This window comes from Cervus canadensis, chromosome 12 (assembly GCF_019320065.1).
Source record: "Cervus canadensis isolate Bull #8, Minnesota chromosome 12, ASM1932006v1, whole genome shotgun sequence".
Taxonomy (NCBI): Eukaryota; Metazoa; Chordata; class Mammalia; order Artiodactyla; family Cervidae; genus Cervus; species Cervus canadensis.
The window spans coordinates 36037106-36056176 of NC_057397.1; the positions used below are offsets into that span (position 1 = coordinate 36037106).

Genomic DNA, 19071 nt, shown 5'->3' on the forward strand with positions numbered 1-19071 from the left:
TCTACATGAGGAATCCTAAGTATCTTGGGAAACTGATGCTTTTGTATCTGAGCCATCTCTACTCCATTTACAAAACCCATGAGTAATTTGCAATTGACACGTTTCATTACTCATCTTAAAGAATCAGGAGCTTATATTTTCGATCACTTCCCCTAAAAAACGTCCAATTGCACCTTCCAGGTGACTTCCGCGCGCAGAGACCCCGCCCCGGGTCTTTGCGGACTCGCCCCGCAGCTTTCTCGCCGGCGAAACTACACTTCCCAGTGATCTGTTCGTTCGTCCGCGCGAACGCAACTTTCCCGGCTCCGGTGGCACCCGGAAAAGCCAAACGGCTCTTTGCAAGGCAGTGTGGCTGGAGGAAGTAAAGGACCGACAGGCGAGGCCCTCCCGCGCTCGCGCACCCCGAAATGGCTCGGAGGCAGGACGAGCAGAGAGGGGGCGCGCCCTTGATGGCGGAAGGCAAGTCGGACGCAGAGGTTAAGCTCATTCTGTACCACTGGACGCATTCCTTCAGCTCTCAAAAGGTAAAGGCCTCGGCCGGGCGGGCGGCGCGGATCGGGTTTCAGCACCTGGACAGCTCCCGCTGGGTGCCGCCCGGGGAAGCCCGCCCACCTAGACCTCCAAGGCCTCAACCCCTGCGGGCGGGTGGCCCTCTGGGGCAGGGGTGCGCCTTCTATGGAGGATCAGGGAGAATCAGTCTGAGATGGAAAGGCCGTGACTCAGGCACTGCCACTCATGAAATGCGACAGAAAACATCACTTTCGGCGTTAGGGCGGGAGGCCTCGTTTCCGGGGCCTTTGGAGAGTGAGGCAGAGGGAATCGCCTTCCGGCAACCGCCTCATCCAGGGTTCCTTCTTTTACTCTTGGTTGATTCACTCTCTTCAACAAGCCTAGTGTATCTGTTTCAGGTTCTTACTATGGGGAGACACATTATAAGGTTTAGGACACAAAGAAAAGTAGTAGTGATGAAGAGGGTGACCGTGGACTGAATATTGCCAGAATCATTCTCATTACTTATCTTTTCTAACATAAGATTGAGCTGCGAGAATATGTCTCGCTTGTTATTTCCAGGAATAGATTTGAAAGGAGTGTTGAAAATATTAATAACTCAGGGAAGCACAAAAAGGCTGCTTGCTGGTATCCGGGGATGTCATTTAATTAAAAGCCTACCTGCGTTGTGGTAACCAATGTGAACTCTTCCAGGTGCGCTTGGTAATTGCTGAAAAGGCATTGAAGTGCGAGGAACATGATGTAAGTCTGCCCCTGAGTGAGCACAATGAGCCTTGGTTTATGCGTTTGAACTCAACTGGAGAAGTGCCCGTCCTTATCCACGGGGAAAACATTATTTGTGAGGCCACTCAGATCATTGATTATCTTGAACAGACTTTCCTGGATGGTAATGTTAAGGCTATTTGTGATTTCTTGGATTTACTTTCAACACAAATATATGTCTTCCCTCCTTCCTCCCTTCCATCCCTCCTCCCCTCCTTCTCTCCTTCTCTGCTTCCTATTTCCTCCCTTCTTCCCCTCCTTCCTCCCTCCCTTTTGGGTTCATGATGGTGGTTTAGTGCCAACAACCTTTTCCATTTCCATAAGCACACAAATAAAAATGGGTCAATCGCATAATTTGTATAAGCCAGTGTGACTCCTTTGAAATAATTTCATATAAACTACCAATTTTAATGTTGGAATTTCCCTTTTAAATTCATTGCAAGAAACCTTGCAGGTGTATGATTTGTGGTGGTGATTTATTAGCCTTAAAGTCAGATTCATATTATTGACAACCTGTTCTATGTCAGACATTTTGTAATTTTTGTTCTAGTCAGTCTTAAAAACAAAACAAAACACCTGAGATAGGCATGGTAGATTAATTACTCCCATCTTGTACACGAGGAAAGAGAAACAGAGAGATTGCCAAAGGTAACATAGCTGTTTTATAGCAGAACGGGCTGGAGTGTAAGCCTTTCAAATCCAAACCTTCCTATTACATGGACTGTCTCTCATGGTCATTGGCACTTACACATTGTCTTTGCTTCTTCCCTAATAACAAGCCTTTCAGGTAAACTGTAGCTTCAATATTTGCCCAAGACTACACAGCCGATCACCGACAGAACTGAGAACAGAGCAGAACATTCAGCCTAACAACTCTTCTGAAAAAGGAACTGCATGATAAGATCCAATTACTCTTCATCTGCTACCAGTTATGTGAATGTTAATTAGGCAGGATAAAATCAGAATATAACCCCAAATTACTGGAAGCTGAGAAAGGAAATTTTAAGGCAAAAAAAAAAAAAAGAAGTCTGAAGTACTTAGAAGATAGGTATAGGACCTAAATAGGGGTGGGGTTTGCCCCAAGGAATTAGATTAGCAATGGCCTGCCCTTATTCTTAATCTAAGTGTTTAGTTCCCTCGGATTTTGATTGGAATTGGCCATCCATCTAAACCAAGGAGTTTAACTTGGTGTAATGAACTTCTTTTCCATCCATCATTATTTGCTAGCCCTTATAAGTCTAAATTCTGGGGACTGTACAGAAAATGGGGGCTAATTGATTTAAGACAAACTTTCTCAATCTTGAGCTTTTTGGAAATGGAGAGGTCTGTTAAATAATAATTTGTATTTCTTGGGAGAAGTGATTATAATAATGTGAATAAGACAAAATAATTGCATAAGAATTTTACTTTAAGTCATCAGAAACTTAAAAAAGATACAGCAAATGGAAATCATATTTAAATATTTTGTTTAGCATCCCTTGAATTACTATTACTAGCATTTTCCTCCTCCTCTTCCTTACATTGTTTCTACTCTCAGATGTTCAGTAATGTACAATGTTACTTCACAGTATAGTCATGTTAATGATGATTAAGCTTTATTAAATTTTTCTTTAGGCTCTTTCTTTTTCTTTGACTATTTCATAGCAAAACTGGAATGCATTCTGAGTACTGCTCAAGGTGAATACTAAGTTCTTACTACAGTTTGTTGAATTAGAGGAGAAGGCATTGTGGGCTAAACATTAAGATGAAAATATGGAAACTAAGAACCTAATTCTGGTTGTACTGATAGAGTAAACGGACAATCAAGAATCCTAGCTCTTAGTTGAAACTTGATTTTTCTCTTTGTTCTCTTGGGAACTAGGTAACATAGTTTTATCAGTTGCAGAGATAAAGCAATCCAAACAACTCTTATTTCACTCTTTGCTGTTTCCCAAGGAGAAGAGTCATTCAGTTGAGAAGGGTTAAACAAAGGTTAAGATTAAGGGAACTGAAACCTATAGTAGATATGAAGGCAGTAAGAAAACAATTACTTTATATAAATGAAGGCTACTCGAGTTTCTAGATGAAGTTTATCTAAAATAAAAAACATGTAAACATTATCACAATGATCATTAACATAATTTATATTTATTATTAAGAATTCATGGAGGTTAGGAAAAGTGCCAGACAAGAGAGACAAATGTTATTCATTGATAACATGTTATTTAACGTGTATTCCATTGACCAGCAGCATTGGTATCACCTAGGAGCCTGTTAGCTACTGCAAGTCTCTTGAATCAGAATCTGTATTTCAATAAGATTCCCAAGTGACTCATATATACATAGAAGTTTGAGAAGCAGTACTACAAATTATTTTGCATTAAGTAATTGCTTAAGCTTTAAGCAGTGCTGTTTAAGCTTTAAACTACTTCTTTAAGTATGGCAGAGTTCTAGAATGTGTTGTCAAAAATTAAAAACAATATTTTGGAGTATCTTGATTAAAAGGAATCAGCGTAAGTTTTACATTACTGGAGAATGTCTCTAACACTTTAAAAAGTGGATCTGTTGTGTGCTGGGCATAGTTCTTGGTATAGTGTTTTCTTGATTTAAGTAGAGCATTTCAAATTATGTCATGTGATAACCCTGTGGAATGAAGGAGCACCTATGGCTAGATAAGAATAATGCATATTTTCTGATGAATAAACCATCATTCTGAAGAATATTCATTTATAAATTTCTTATACCATGTTGCTTGTTTAGCTATATTCTCTCATTTCACTTATCCTATGATAATTCTATCACACTTTAATTATTTCATTTACTGGCAGACCCTGTATGCACTGTGAAGTCAGAGACAGTGTCTGTTTCATTAACAACTATATTTCCAGTGCCTCGTATGGTGAATGGTCTCTAATGGGAGCTTAATAAATACTTTTGAATGATTAAAATGAATGAAATATTGAAAATAGATATCAACCTGGACAGGGATCTCTACTGGTATTCTTTTAGGCTTCTGTTCTCTGATTTGAGTCTAACAATTCCATAAATGATTGGAATAAAGGCATAGAAGAAATACTGTTACACTTGTGGATGTGTAAACTGCAATAGTTAAAATGATGAGTAGCTTATGAAATGCTTCGCATGGAACAATAACTAAGATAAAGTTTAACAAGGCTAAAAGTAGTATATGAATTTTGTTTGAAAAAATCAGCTTCGTTAATGAAGGATGGGAGCCCTGGTTTGCTAATAAGTTACCAAAAACAGCCAATGAAATAAAAGACAAGTGTGATCTTGAGTTGTTTCAGAAGTGTAGGTTCTATCCAGAGCACGGCTAATTGTGACCTACTACATTTGAACTCGATGGAACATGCAGCATTTTGGTCAATTATGGATGGAACTTTGAGGAAAGTTGACAAATTAGAATGATAATACATGAATGAATTTCATGAGGTGTGTAGTTGCCCATGGTTGGAATGAGAGGCTTTAAGTGTATCCATTCATCTCCAGAACAGAGTGCAGTAGTCACCAGGCATCACTTTTGCTGTTATTTGCTATCTTTCATTAGTCTACCAACTGAGACTGTACTAAAAATGATGGCTTGCTGGCCTGTACACCTTTCTCAACCTTTCTGTGTAATCAGTATTTACATATTTACATCCTTATGCTTTTGGTATATTGTCATCTCTTTTAGTGAACTTTAACATGGCCACTAGATAATAAAAAAAAGAGATGAGCATTAAGTAAGTACAAAATACTAGAATATATACTATTTATTATTGTCAAATAACTCACTGGTAACCTGGAATCAAGGGTGTCATATGGTAAATATTGAATTTGGGTAACTTAATATGTTATATAACAGCTCTCTGAAGATCATGTCTCATGTCTTATGTCCATATATGTCATTTTGAATATTCTTAGGAAAAGAATTTGGTTTGGAAAGAATCCAAGTATCCTGGTAAAGGATCTCATATTAAGACCAATTAGGAAATGTAAATTTATTTTATAAATACAGTTTTATCAATAGAAAATTAATTCAGATTTTAAAAATAATATTAATTCTGAAATTATTGTTACTTTAAATAATATAGTTATTTATGTAAAGGAATTTCCAATTATTGTTAAGGTCATAGAAAAAATAATTTTATGTCTGTTAATAAAAGGCTCTCATATATAATTGAGTAACATTACATACTTTTTAGCACATCTACTGAAATTGCAAATTAGCTCAAAGTGTGTAACTGAATGCAGAGAAAATAGGGTATATGGTAAGGAAAAGAAAAGAAGTCTTTAAAACTCCTCATTATACCAATAAAAGTGGTTTTAAAAAGTAATTAAAAAACTTTCTGTGATTTGTTCAATTTTAGTGGATGCTAGGCTCCTCTGTCCATGGGATTCTCCAGGCAAGAATACTGGAGTGGGTTCCATGCTCTCCTCCAGGGGATCTTCCCGACCCAGGGATCAAACTTGCATTTCCTATGTCGCCTGCAATTGGCAGGCGGGTTCTTTACCGCTAGTGCCACCTGGGAAGCTAAACTCTTTATTGTTTGCTCTTGGAGAAACTGAATGTAATTTTTTTAAAAGATCGCGCAGGGCCATTCTTAGTCTACTTAGCAATACAGGGACTTGAGGATATATGGAGCTGATGTCCCCATTAAATGGATTGCAATATGATTTTATCCTTTCTTTCTGATTTCAAATTTTGTGCTTTTGTTTTCTCTCCTTATTTATCGCATCTTTCTGCTTTGTGTCTATCTGCTTGTTTCTAATTTGCTGCCTAAATTTAGCCTTGCCTTTGTCCCTACTCGGTGCTTCTACAAAATCAGGTCTTATGCTAATGTATTTATTTGTTTCTGTTAATTCTTCCAGCTTAGTCACTAATCCTGGCTTCCACTACTGCAACCCTCCTCCCCAGTGCTGGAAACTTCCTTTATTGCCTTTTCTTTAAAACCCTCTGACTCTCTCTCCTGCCTCTGTAACCCTTCTATTGTTTTCTCACTCCTGACCGAGGTAGAATACCCAGAATAGATTTTCTGAGTATCATAACAAAAGTGCTTTACAAAAGGACTGGAAAATAAAAGAAGATGAGAATGAGAGGGAAGATTATCTGTATCAGTCAAAGGAAATTCCCAATTGTCTTTTGAAAAAAACAGGCAGCTGTCTGTTGCTGATTTGTTGCGGGTGTCAGGAAGATGCTGGTAGAACATCGTCATGTGGACAGGGTGTCCTTGAAGAGAGAAAGTGAACTTGGAAAAGAACGTGGGTTCAGCGGGTATCTGAGCCTCTGTCTGACAAAGTTGTCTTAGGAGATAGTTTATATAGTTCATGGTGCACTGGTAGAAGATTATTTTCAGTCGTTCAAACATTTGGATGCAGACTTGGCCAGATGGACCTTTCCCAGAAAGCAATTAGACATTATTTTTCCTGCTCTCATTCTTTTTCCAGGAAGGAAGTGGTATGCTTCTCTGAAGTCAAGCCCCCAGCCTGGCCTCACAAAGCAGCCAGAGCCAGTAGCCATAAATTTAACAACCTGGGAAGCATTTTAAAATGCTGCATCATTTATGGTTATTAACTTGTGGTTCTTGAGCCCCCCAGAGCAGTGGTTCTTAAACTTTTAGGTTTCAAGGCCCCTTTGTTTTGGAAGTTAATGAGGACATTTGAGAGAGATTTTGTTTATGTGGGCTATCTATCAATACTTATCAAATTAGAAATTAAAATTGAGAAAAGTTTAAAATACAAGAACATACAAGCCTCATATCCTGTTAACTGTCAGAGTGATGGAGTTTTTACACATTGTGTAACCTCTGGAAAATACCATTGTACACTTAAGAGAGATTAAGAATGAAAGAGCAAGGAACATCTTAGTATTACTATAAAAAAAGCTTTGATTTGTAGACCCTCTGAGGGTGTCTTCAGGAAGCCCAGGGATTTTCAGACCATACTTTGTGAACTGTTACCCCTAGTGGTCTGTGAACAAAATTCAGGAGATTTACTATCTTAGAGGAGAAAAAAATTACGTCTTTGTTTTTCACTAATTTCCAAAAGAAATGGATCATTTCTAGTGTAGGCAGAATTCAAAGCAGTATCAGAAGTGCCTATGATTTTGTTCATATGTTCACAAGACTGTGATGTGTTAATAGCATTATTGTTATTGCAGATGTCTTAAAATATCACTTATGCCCCTCACTACATTGAAATTATTAAAGTTATTAGATTTGCTGCTTGATCTTGTTAATGTGTTAATAAAAGACACCCATATTACTATGTTATCATTTAAATTTACTCTGATGACATACTTTAATACAATCAATTTTCTTTGCAATCCTATGTATTTTATGCATTTAAGAACATTATTTTGAGAAGAGGTCAGTGGCAAACAAAAAGTTAAGAACTCTTCAGACTTTCAAACACCTTAGAAAGCCTCCAGTCTGTTATTCTCATCGGAATGTCTACTGTACGTTACTGGGGGTACTGGTGACATTCTGAGATCCTGAAATGTCAGTAAGGAAGTATGATCTAGTTGGGCAAACCCACAGTTGATGAGCAGTTTGCAGCTGACATGTGATCCTTGGTTATTCTAATGCAGACCTCAGAATTGGAGTTGCTAACAGGCAATTAGACACTTGACCACTGAGGAGTAATCCATCTTCTTTTTTTCTTAGAGAGTCAGAAATAGCCTATTGGCTTAAAAGCTTGTTCTTGGTCTGGCATGATGAGATCTTGCCTGAAATGCTCTGCAACCAATTCTGAATTGTTAATGCTTATGAATGAGTGTGGGATGCTCAGAAGGATTCTAAATTAAATTAATAACCCAAACTAAATAAGTGAATAAGCAAAAAGGAATGTATAGAGTAGAGGCTGTTCTTTTCAACTGTTGGATTAATAAGTTTTTTGGCACTTTTTTAGAGGCAGTTTGAGAGTTAAATGTGGGAATTGGTTCTGCAGGAACTTAGCCCTGGCCTCTGGATCACGTGGTTTATTTTTCTTGGATAGTCTCTGAAAAGTATACCCTTCGAAGATGTTATGATGATGTAATACAACAGAGCACTGCATTAGGAGTTCATGACTTTGGTTCTTGTTCTGCCTCTAATTAGCTGTGGGCTCTTGGGAGAATGTCTCAGCCTCTATATGATAGTGTCATCATTAACTGCTCCAGAGCTGCTCCTGCTCAAGTATTCCTATAGCTAGCAATTTGGAGCGGAGAAGGCAATGGCACCCCACTCCAGTACTCTTGCCTGGAAAATCCCATGGACAGAGGAGCCTGGTGGGCTATAGTCCATGGGGTCGCTAAGATTCGGACACGACTGAAGCGACTTAGCAGCAGTAGCAGCAGCAGCAATTTGGGGATATATTCATTAATTCATTTATTAATTGAAATTTATTGAACACCCGCTGACGCTGTCAGCCAAACATTATATTAGGCAATTGGGGATTCAACAAAGAATAGTATATGATCCCTGCCGTTAGGAGTCTATAATCTAGAGTTTAACCAACAAATGAAGATTTATGTGAAACCCACTTTCTAGAGATAAAATACCAGAACTTCCCGGTGAATTCCATGAAGACTAGCCATTCACATTCACATAGCATCAACAGGATCACTCTTTTTTTAAAAAAAAAATATTTTAAATTGGAGGATAATTGCTTTACACTATTGTGTTGGTTTCTGCCATATACATCAACAGGATCACTCTTGGTCTTTACTGGAACCTCGGAAGGTGTGGGCCCTCATCATCTTTCCATGATGAGCCTTGATTCACTTAACCAACATTTACCAATGGCCTAAAATGAGACCTTGGTTTGAGTCCTGGGTTGGGAAGTTCCCCTGGAGAAGGGATAGGCTACCCACTCCAGTATTCTTGGGCTTCCCTGGTGGCTCAGACAATAAAGAATCCACCTGCAATGTGGGACACCTGGGTTCGATCCCTGGGTTGGGAAGATTCCCTGGAGAAGGAAATGGCTATCCACTCCAGTATTCTGGCCTGGAAAATCCCCATGGACAGAGTAGCCTGGTGGGTTACAGTCCATGGGGTCGCAAAGAGTTGGACATAACTGAGCGACTAAGCACACATGAAATGTATGAGACACTATGCTGGACTCCAGATCACGTTCTTTGCCCTGAAGGAGTTCATGGGGCAAAAAGATACAATAACTAATTAAGGTGATAAGGGTTATAATGGAGTTTATACCAACTACTTTTTGTGTACAGAGGAAGGCACACTTGATCTAGTCAGATGTTAGTAGTTGTGGGAGGTTGGAGAAGATTTCACAGAAGAGTTGGCATGAAAATCTGGACTTTGAAAACAGTGATTTGTGAGTTGGAGAAGTCTGATTATGGTTTGGAATCTGGTCTAGGACATCAGTTCAAGTTTTGAATGTTGAGGCTGGGAAAATGTCATCCATTATCTCCCTTCATATAATATTGAAAATGTTAATGATGAGGGGGCTTGTATTTTTGTTTTTTGCTTCTGGATGTAATGTCTCATTTGTAACTTTTTATTCAATGTTTGTGTGTGTGTTTGTATGTATATTTTAGAAAAAACACCCAGATTAATGCCTGATAAAGGAAGCATGTATTACCCACGGGTCCAGCATTATCGAGAACTACTTGACTCTTTGCCCATGGATGCCTATACACACGGCTGCATTTTACATCCTGAGCTAACCGTGGACTCCATGATCCCAGCTTATGCAACAACAAGGATTCGCAGTATGTAGAAATCTTAAAGACCTGCAATTCTGCCTCACGTTTCTTTTCATTCATTTTTGACACCCAGCACATCTCAGGAAGACGTGAGGGCGGGATTGTTGCGTTTGCTTCGTGGACATGCATGTTACACATCGATCCATGTACCAGGCAGATTAATCTGTGCTTCACCTGTTTGGCTGGACATTTATTGTCTTCAGGATCTGATTTTCCAGCTCTTGGCCTTGAGGACCAGGCGTAGATAAAACTCAGAAGAGTGGCCTGTGGAAGAGTAAAGAACGTAACGTGTTTGCAGGGACAGACAGATTAGGAATCAGAAAAGCTGGGGTCTGCAGGCAGTTATGCGCAATGGAGTTCACATTTCTGGTCCTTTAGTTTTGTTTCATTATGTGAAGGAGGTCTCATCATTACTCTGCCTCTAAATTCAGTGACTGGCGATCCCCTGAGGTTGAGCTGTGACCAGGAGCTTTCTCTTTCCTCCCGTCCTGAGGGTAGGGATGGGTCAGTGTATGGGATGAGGAGCAGGAGGTGTGCTCCATGGTCCAGGGGTGGGGAGGGTAGGGGCCGTGGTCAGACTGAGGAGTGACGAGGAACACTCACACTCAGATCTCCGATTCCACCAAGCCCTTCTTTCCATGACATCATACCTCGTTTTTTAGGGTTCTCTTACTTAGGCTGTTTTCCTTTCTTTTTGATACCCTGCTCCTCAGTCCTCTCCTGTCCCCAGCTCTCCCTCCCTCCATCTTCCTCGTCTCCTGGCCTGTCACCTTCCTCTGGTTCCTCCTCCTTCTCCTCATAAATACCCATCATATGATTTGAAGCAAGTATTCTGACCATAGTTCTGTCATCCAGAATAAATATTTCTCTAAATAATGCTTTTTCCTTCCCTTCACAAAAAAAGTTTTATTACGGAAGACTTGAAAGTTACTGAAAAGTAGGACAGCTATTGTGCACTTAGCACTCACGGTGTGCTGGACTTTGCTCTAAGCACTTTCCAAGGTGCCTCTTATTTCATCCTCAACCTGCGTGGCCGATAACATAGCTCCAATTTAAAGGTGAGGAAACTGAGGCACAGAGAGGGGGAAGTCTGGGGCTGAGAGAGGGCGTGCCCCCCCGCCGCCCAGCGCTTAATGCTCTTACCATCAAGTTTCCCTACTTCTCCTTGTTTCTTACATGGAAGGGAGAAAATAATTTTCTTTTTCAAAACTGATTTCATCATCAGGCCAAATTGGTAACACGGAGTCTGAACTGAAAAAGCTTGCTGAAGAAAACCCAGATTTACAAGAGGCGTACATTGCAAAACAGAAGCGACTTAAAGTAAGTAAACCAGGCTGTCCTCAATTGACATCTGCTATTTGTGTTAAATGGTCCACTTTTTGTAAAGTATTGCTATTTCTTAGAATATCTTCTATTAAATATCACAGATCATCAGTGCACATGTTACCTTTGGCTCATGCTCTGCTTTTAGAAAGAATTTTTCTTTATTAGATTTGATATTCAGACCTAATGACAGTTGCTTGAAGAGCAGATATTGCTCATGCTGGTTGCCAAGGCAAGTAATAAAATGTGAAAGCAGATTAATAAAATATCATAGGAATCTGTCATTTCAGGTGTTTTGCACTTTGAGTCAGCTGGACCTCTGTTTATGACTTTTTTATATCAATAAAGCAATCAGCGAATTTTTTTTTTAACACTGTATATCTTCCCCTCACACCTTTCATTTTTTTCCTTTTTACCTTTTGATCACCTTCACCCATTTCTCCTACCTCTTACCTCCTGCCTCTGGCAACCACTGGTTTATTCTCTGCATCTATGAGCTTAGTTGTTTGTTTGTTTTTAGAGTCCACAAATAAGAGAGATAATATGGTATTTGTCTTTCTCTGTCTGATTTATTTCACTTAGCATAATTCTGTCAAGGTTTAACTACATTATTGTAAATGGCAAAATTTTCATTTTTTTTTTTATAGCTGGAAAATATGCTATTCTATATATACACATCACAATTTTTTAAAATCCATTCATCTGTTGATGAACACTTAAGTTGTTTTGCCTATTGTAAATAATACTGCAAGGAACATAGGAGTGCAGGTATCTTTCAAATTAATTAAAAAATTTGAAATTGGAGGATAAGCTTTACAATGTTGTGTTGGTTTCTGCCATACAACAACGTGAATCAACCATGAGTATACACATATCCCCTCCATCTTGAACCTCCCTCCCACCCCCAACCCCATTTCACCCTCTAGGTTGTTAGGGAGCACTGGTTGGGCCGCCTGTGTTATGCAGTAGCTTCCCATTAGCTATCTGTTTTACATATGATAATGTTTCACTGCTACTCTCTCAATTCATCCCACCCTCTCCTCACCTGCTGTGTCCACAAACCTATTTTCTGTGTCTGTGTCTCTATTCCTGCCCTGGAAATAGGTTCATCAGTACCATTTTTCTAGAATCCTGATATATGCATTATTAAGAATTTATGTTTTTGTTTTTCTTTAGCTAAATACCCAGAAGTAGAATTGCTGGATTGTATATTAGTTCTATTTTTAATTTTTTGAGGAACCTCTACACTATTTTCCATCATGGCTGTACCAGTTTACATTCCCACCAATAGAACACAAAGGTTCCCTTTTCTTCACATCCTTGTCAACACTTAAAGTTTTTGTCTTTTTGATAATAGCCATTCTAACAGGTGAGGTAGTATCTTACTGTGGTTTTGATTTGTTTTTCCTGATGATCAGAAATGTTGAGCATCTTTTCATGTGCCTCTGCATACCTTTGGAAAAATGTCTATCTAGATCTTCTGCCCATTTTTAAATTGAATTGTTTACTTGCTATTGAGTTATGTGTGTGTGCATGCATGTTTAGTCATGGCCAGCTCTTTGCAACCCCATGGATTATAACCCATCAGGCTTCTCTGTCTGTGGGATTTCCCAGGCAAGGATAAGGGGGTCAGTTGCCATTTCCTACTCCAGGGGATCTTCCCATCCCAGGGATCGAACCTGGGTCTCCTGCACTGCAGGCAGATTCTTTACCAACTGAGCCACCAGGGAAGTCACACATCTCTGACCCCTCAGTTATTCATTCGTTGAAGACTGCTGAATTTCCATTCTTAAACTTCCTTTGTGGTCCAGGGGCTGACTCTGTGCTCCCAATGTAGGGGACATGGGTTCGATCCCTGGTTGGGGAAGATCCCATGTGCCACATGACATGGCCAACAAAGCAAAACAAAATCAACACAACCATCTTCAGGACTTCTCTGGCTCTCCAGCGACTGAGACTCTGCATTGCCAGTGTAGAGGCTAGGAGCTCCATCCCTGCTTGGGGAACTGAGATCCCACATGCTGCTAGGTGTGGCCAAAAGATTAAAAAAAAAAAAACTTTAAAAATTCCATTCTTGAATTGGGCATGAAAGGAATCTCTCTTTTTAAAAACTTTTTATTTTGTACTGGGGTAAAGCTGATTAACAAACAATGTTGTGGTAGTTTCAGGTGAATAGCAGAGGGACTCAGCATATATATGCATGCATCGATTCCCCCCCAAACTCCCCTCCCAGTGAAAGGAGTCTCTTCGTGCCCCTCATATTCTTTGTCCTCTCTGATCCTTCGGTCCCACAGGAGTTGCCAGTGGACAGTGAGTCTGGCCCCGGGGATAATTTCACAGCCAGGGCATTTTCCCTCAGGTTTGCTTTTTGCTTTAGTTATTCTGTTCCTTCTCATTGTCTAGAATAAACAGACTCCCACTGTGTAAAAACTTATATCTTCTCTGCTCTACACTGATTATTTTTACAGGCATAAATAACCTACTTAGTTATTTTTGTTAATTAGTCAAAGCTCCTTGACCATGACAATGTCAAATATTTGAAGAAAATTCTTGATGAATTGGAGAAAGTCTTGGATCAGGTTGAAACTGAGTTGCAAAGAAGAAATGAAGAAACCCCAGGTAGGTTCTCGTTTGTGTTCTTTTTGTCTTTTTCTGTATACCAGGGGTATTTATGGGAACATTCTTAGGTTTCAGCCAAAACATTCTGTAACCTATTTTTAACTGTTAGTACTCATGGACAGTTTGAATTATGATAGCAACAATAATACTGAATTCAGCAAAACCCAGGTGTCTAGTTGTAACTCTGCATTTATATGAAATACAGCTAGTGAAGAATTTTTTTTGCACAACTTAAGTTATGGTTGATAGATTCCTAGCTGGCCTGTTTCACAAATTTTAATTACAGTGGTTAGTTTGGAAGTGTTCTACTTGCTAGAACATTCCCTCTAGTTTTTTCCTTAGGCGGGGGAAAAATTGCAAATTGAAGTAAAGTATAACATGGGTGGGCTTCCCAGGTGGCGCTAGTGGTAAATAACCCAGCTGCCAATACAGAACACATAAGACATGGGTTCAATCCCTGGGTCAGGAAGATCCCTTGGGGGAGGAAATGGCAACCCACTCCAGTATTCTTGCCTGGAGAATCCCATGGACAGAGGAGCCTGGGGCAGGGAGGGGTGGGGGCTACACTCCATAGAGTTGCGAAGAGTTGGACACAACCAAAGTAACTTAGCATAACATGGGAGTCAGCCTGTGTGTGTGTGCAGGCTGGCTGGTGAGCACCCATCTTCTGTACCTATGAACATGAATTAATGATGAAGCCCAAGTGCAGACACATGGACTGTTTGCCCTATTCTGACTGACCACAAAGTTGAAGACCATGTTACCTGCAACTTGCTTCACAATAGGGATTTTCTTCTGTTTTAAATAAGTAACAATTAACAAAAGCAGCAACTACTGAGTGACATTTTAGACCCAACCTTATAGATTTTCCTCAAGTACACGTGTCATTTTTTTAACCCACGAGAAAATATCTGTTAACTCTGTTGGCTTGGAGGCTTGGTAGTCAGGCTTCGAGCCCAAGTAGCTCTAGCAGCACCTAGGGACCCAGGTGTCTGTTAGATGTCAAGCAAGTGTCCCTTAGCTTTGGGATGGATTTTTTTGATGTGGACCATTTTTAAAGTCTTTATTGAATTTGTTACAATATCGCTTCTGATTTATGTTATGATTTTTTTTTGGCTGAGAGGCATGTGGGTTCATATTTCCCCCACCAGGGATTGAACCTGCACTCCCTGCATTTGAAGGTGAAGTCCTGTAGCTTGGGATGCATTTGCATGCCCCCCCCTTTTTTTAAGCATAGAATTACTTGCTGAATGTGATTGTCAAGAAAATGTACCATGGCCTTCATCTTTTGCTATACTCACCTTGCCCTCAGCACTAAGAGCAGAGATGCTAACCAGTCTGTCTGTACAGTGCGTGCGTGTGTGCTCACTAACTCAGTCCTGTCTCTGTGACTCTGACTCTGTGTGACCCCATGGACTGTAGCCCACCAGGCTCCTTGTCCATGGGATCCTCCAGGCAAGAATACTGGAGTGGGTTGCCATTCCCTCCTCCAGGAGATCTTCCTAATCCAGGGACTGAACCCATGTCTCCTGCATGGGGAGGAGGATTCTTTCCCACTAGCACCACCTGGAAAGCCCTGTCGGTACAGCGCTTGCCCTTAACCCACCGCGTCCCTTTCTCTAATTAGAAGAAGGCCGCCAGCCGTGGCTCTGCGGGGAATCCTTCACCCTGGCGGACGTATCGCTTGCTGTTACACTGCATCGACTGAAGTTCCTGGGGTTTGCGAGGAGAAACTGGGGAAATGGAAAGCGACCCAACTTGGAAACCTATTACGAGCGTGTCTTGAAGAGGAAAACATTTAACAAGGTTTTGGGACATGTCAACAATATATTAATCTCTGCGGTGCTGCCAACTGCATTCCGAGTGGCCAAGAAAAGGGCCCCAAAGGTTCTTGGCACCACCCTTGTGGTTGGTTTGCTTGCAGGAATGGGATATTTTGCTTTTATGCTTTTCAGAAAGAGACTTGGCAGCATGATATTAGCGCTTAGACCCAGACCAAATTACTTCTAGGTGGGTGGGATCTAGTGGTGGCCATTAATCCAGCCATTCAGCTAGACCCTTCTCCACTCTTCCAGGTCCAGGGAAGAATGACCCTGGGCAACTAGTAAAAAACATAATTGACTTTACTCTTTGGATAGCTTATGTGAGGAAAGGAGGTAATAAAGATATTTTTGTGCGCTGGTAACTCTGACAGGACTTATTTGCAAACCTGAACTAATTCATCCTTAAAACATGCACAAAGTCAAGATAGGTGAATACTGACAGGTAGAGGAGAGACCTTTAACTCAAAATTCCAGTTCAAGTTCTGGGTTATTTGGGGGGAGAGCATTATTATTATGAGCAGACAGTAATGATAACCTATGATCGCCCATAACTCTTCATCTGAGACTATCTGGGTGTGTTGAGTGGTGAATAGTTAGCAGTATTTTCTCCTAGAATTCAGAAATCATCTTTGTTACTCAGCCCAGGTGTTCAGACAGCAGAAGGGCACGGCAGTGCTTCATACTCTCACTGTCAGCTTAGGCTGAAATAAGGGAGGCAGAGGGACAAAGGAGGGGGAAAGGGAGGATGACGTCTATGTAATGATGGCAATGGAATGCAGCCTCCATGTGCCCCCAGTGCATTCATGGCTGCCTGTCCGCTTAGTAAACATTACGTTTGACTACTGTGGCTACAGCCCATGCAGCCTCGTGTAACTGAGGACCTTGGGAAAAGAGGACTGGAGAGTCACTGGGGGGAGTTGGCTGGAGAAAACTCTGGGCTTTAAACTTACAGCACCTCAGCTTAGTGTTAATTTTAAATGCACATAAATCACAGTCATTACTTTAATAAAATTAACTGCTTATCTATTTGGGCAAGAGATACCTACTGGAACATGTCTTGATTAACATTTACATGAAAATCTTAAATGACATTAAAATGTCTTCTTGGTTCCCCAATTTGAAGGTACCTATGAGATGTCACTCCCATGGACTGTTGCAAACAGTCACTGGAAGCCTTGGCCTCTGCAGCCCTTTTGTGCACACAGGTGGCATTTAGGTGAATGTTCTAGGTAGTCACTGACATGGCATGTGGCTGGGGAGGGGATAGTTTGATGATCTGGGAGTGATAAGCAGGCTCATTCTTCATTTGGAGAGGCTGGTGGTATATTAACACAAAAACTGTTGTCTAAGCCTTGCATCTATTTATTGTCTTCAACAGAGCCTTAAAAGGTTACAGGGAGGGAGAAAAAGTCTAGTCTTGGTCCTTGGCAATGAAATACAGGGAGATGAAATAAGTCAGTGGATAATGATTCCACCTATATTCATTCATGTATGTCTTGGCACTGTGGGGGGTGCCTCAATCCATCTGGAAGGGATAATTCCAGTATGTCCCGTGAACAACAATGGGGTTTGTGCTCAGGAAAAATCTTTCCTGGTGACGGCAAGGTGGAGTTTCCCTGGAGTTGGCCAGAAAGACATGGGGAGCAGTGTTGGGTCTGATGGGAAGTATGCGTAGTAAACAGAGCTAAGGTCTCAGCAAGCAGCAAAAGCTTGCTTGGACTGCCTCAGATTGATTGTGCAAATGGCTAAAGAATGTACCGACTTTTTCACTAATAGCAAACAGTCCTACTTACTAAACAATGACTTTGATGGTAAAGTGATTCTATAACTCATGAATCAGTTGTTTCAGAAAATCTTGATGAACTGGATATTCCCTATTGACAAAAAATTAATAAAATGTTCAGTGTAAACTCCATCCAACAAGAATTAACAGACTGGCAGCTTTTATAATGTCTTGATTCTGAGCCGTAGTGCACTTAGAGTGTTTAAATTTGTTGCTGGGACATTCCAATCCATGTATTCATAAAAGAGCCACAAAGCCGGTCATTCAGTAGTTCAGCATGTTTCAGAGTTCTTTATGTCATCCTACAATAAGCAAGAACTCAGACATGAAGAAATCAAAACTGGATTTTTATAAAAATCTACAAAGGCGAAGGATTGTTGATTAAGAACAAAGATTTAAAGGTCACTGCTGGCTTTGCCTTACAATTTATATTATTACTGATCAGTAGAAAAGTTATTGAAAGTATTTGTGATTTTCAGATTCAGTTTCATTGGAAATAGGCTTCTGTCACATTTAAAGGGGATGCATTTGTGGTGATTTCTTCATGGATGCCCTTAAGTTTATACTTTTAAGATATTTGTTTAGGAGCATAATGACCACTAGGTGTCGCTGTTCGCCCAGTAGTTTGAGATTGGGCTTTCTCTAGGTTCAGCAAGCCTTCTGAATGTTTCAAGGGAAGATAAACATTAATGACCTTAGTTTCTGAGATAAGGGCATCTTCATCAGATCATTCATCTGTAAAAGAGCTTGAGGCACATGTAGTATTGATCTGTAATGCTTGGAAGGGATAACTGTACCACACAATGTCAAGCTAAAGAGCTGAACATATCCTATTAGCAAAATAGGCACTTTTACGTATTTTGTCTTTCATGATCATTGGTAGACTGGCCAGTGTGCTCAATTTAATTTCCAAAATTTGTATAGATACCACAGTTAGAAAAATGCCTGAGGTACTACATTTACGTTGGCTATTTATGTCTTAACACAAATACTACTTTATTGTTATTGCTGTTATATGCCTTTTGGATCCACTTTCCCTAATTGCAGATAGTTGTAAATTGCTTGCTCCATTTTTAGTAACTATTGATATTGACACCAGAGCTGTAGATTTTTTGGTGTTGTTGAATGTAATAGAGATCAAGATACTATTCTGCCTGTAAGATCAATAAAGTTAATTGGAAAATAAACATGTATACTGAAAGTACTAATTTTGTAATCTTTTTAAGAAATCAGATGGTTTTTTTCATTTAATGTCAAAGCATAATGTCATAATTAAAGTACGCAAAGTAAGCAGAAGTCAGTTATTCAAAATATTTAGCTACAGGATGTCATATTTTATTGGTAACATAAAAATTACTGACTTAATTTACTTAAATATAGATAATTTTCTGGTTAAAATGAATGGTGGCTTAAAGAATAACATATTTGATACTGATTATTAAAGGAATTTTTGCAGACAGCCACCTGATAAGGTATGAAGAGAGAAAATGAAAAACGCAAATTTTTTTTTTTTCAAAACAGTTTTGTTACATTTTTGTGTGTTTGTTCAGTCGCTTTTTGTGTCCTAC

At 39.9% G+C, this 19071-nt stretch overlaps 1 protein-coding gene across 3 annotated transcripts; it reads left to right on the plus strand.

Annotated features, from left to right (window-relative positions):
- The first annotated feature begins 265 nt into the window (after positions 1–265).
- GDAP1 (ganglioside induced differentiation associated protein 1) lies at positions 266–18707 on the plus strand. Of its 3 annotated transcripts, none has more exons than XM_043484474.1 (6): positions 266–524; positions 1204–1396; positions 9788–9961; positions 11181–11275; positions 13783–13897; positions 15528–18707. In XM_043484474.1, exons 1-6 carry the CDS (start codon positions 408–410, stop codon positions 15905–15907), a joined length of 1074 nt encoding a protein of 357 aa, XP_043340409.1. In that variant the 5' UTR covers positions 266–407; the 3' UTR covers positions 15908–18707. The 3 variants fall into 3 exon arrangements, with proteins under 3 accessions (XP_043340409.1, XP_043340408.1, XP_043340410.1); XM_043484473.1 differs by having other exon boundaries at positions 270–524; positions 15525–18707; XM_043484475.1 differs by lacking the exon at positions 266–524 and having other exon boundaries at positions 1202–1251; positions 15525–18707.
- The last annotated feature ends 364 nt before the right edge of the window (positions 18708–19071 follow it).

Bases quoted from the DNA above. Each gene is read 5' to 3' on its own strand.
- GDAP1 (XM_043484473.1), top strand. From the start codon at position 408: ATGGCTCGGAGGCAGGACGAGCAGAGAGGGGGCGCGCCCTTGATGGCG. The intron at 525-1,203 runs GTAAAGGCCTCG...GAACTCTTCCAG, and splicing joins ATTCCTTCAGCTCTCAAAAG to GTGCGCTTGGTAATTGCTGA. The intron at 11,276-13,782 runs GTAAGTAAACCA...TTTGTTAATTAG, and splicing joins CAAAACAGAAGCGACTTAAA to TCAAAGCTCCTTGACCATGA.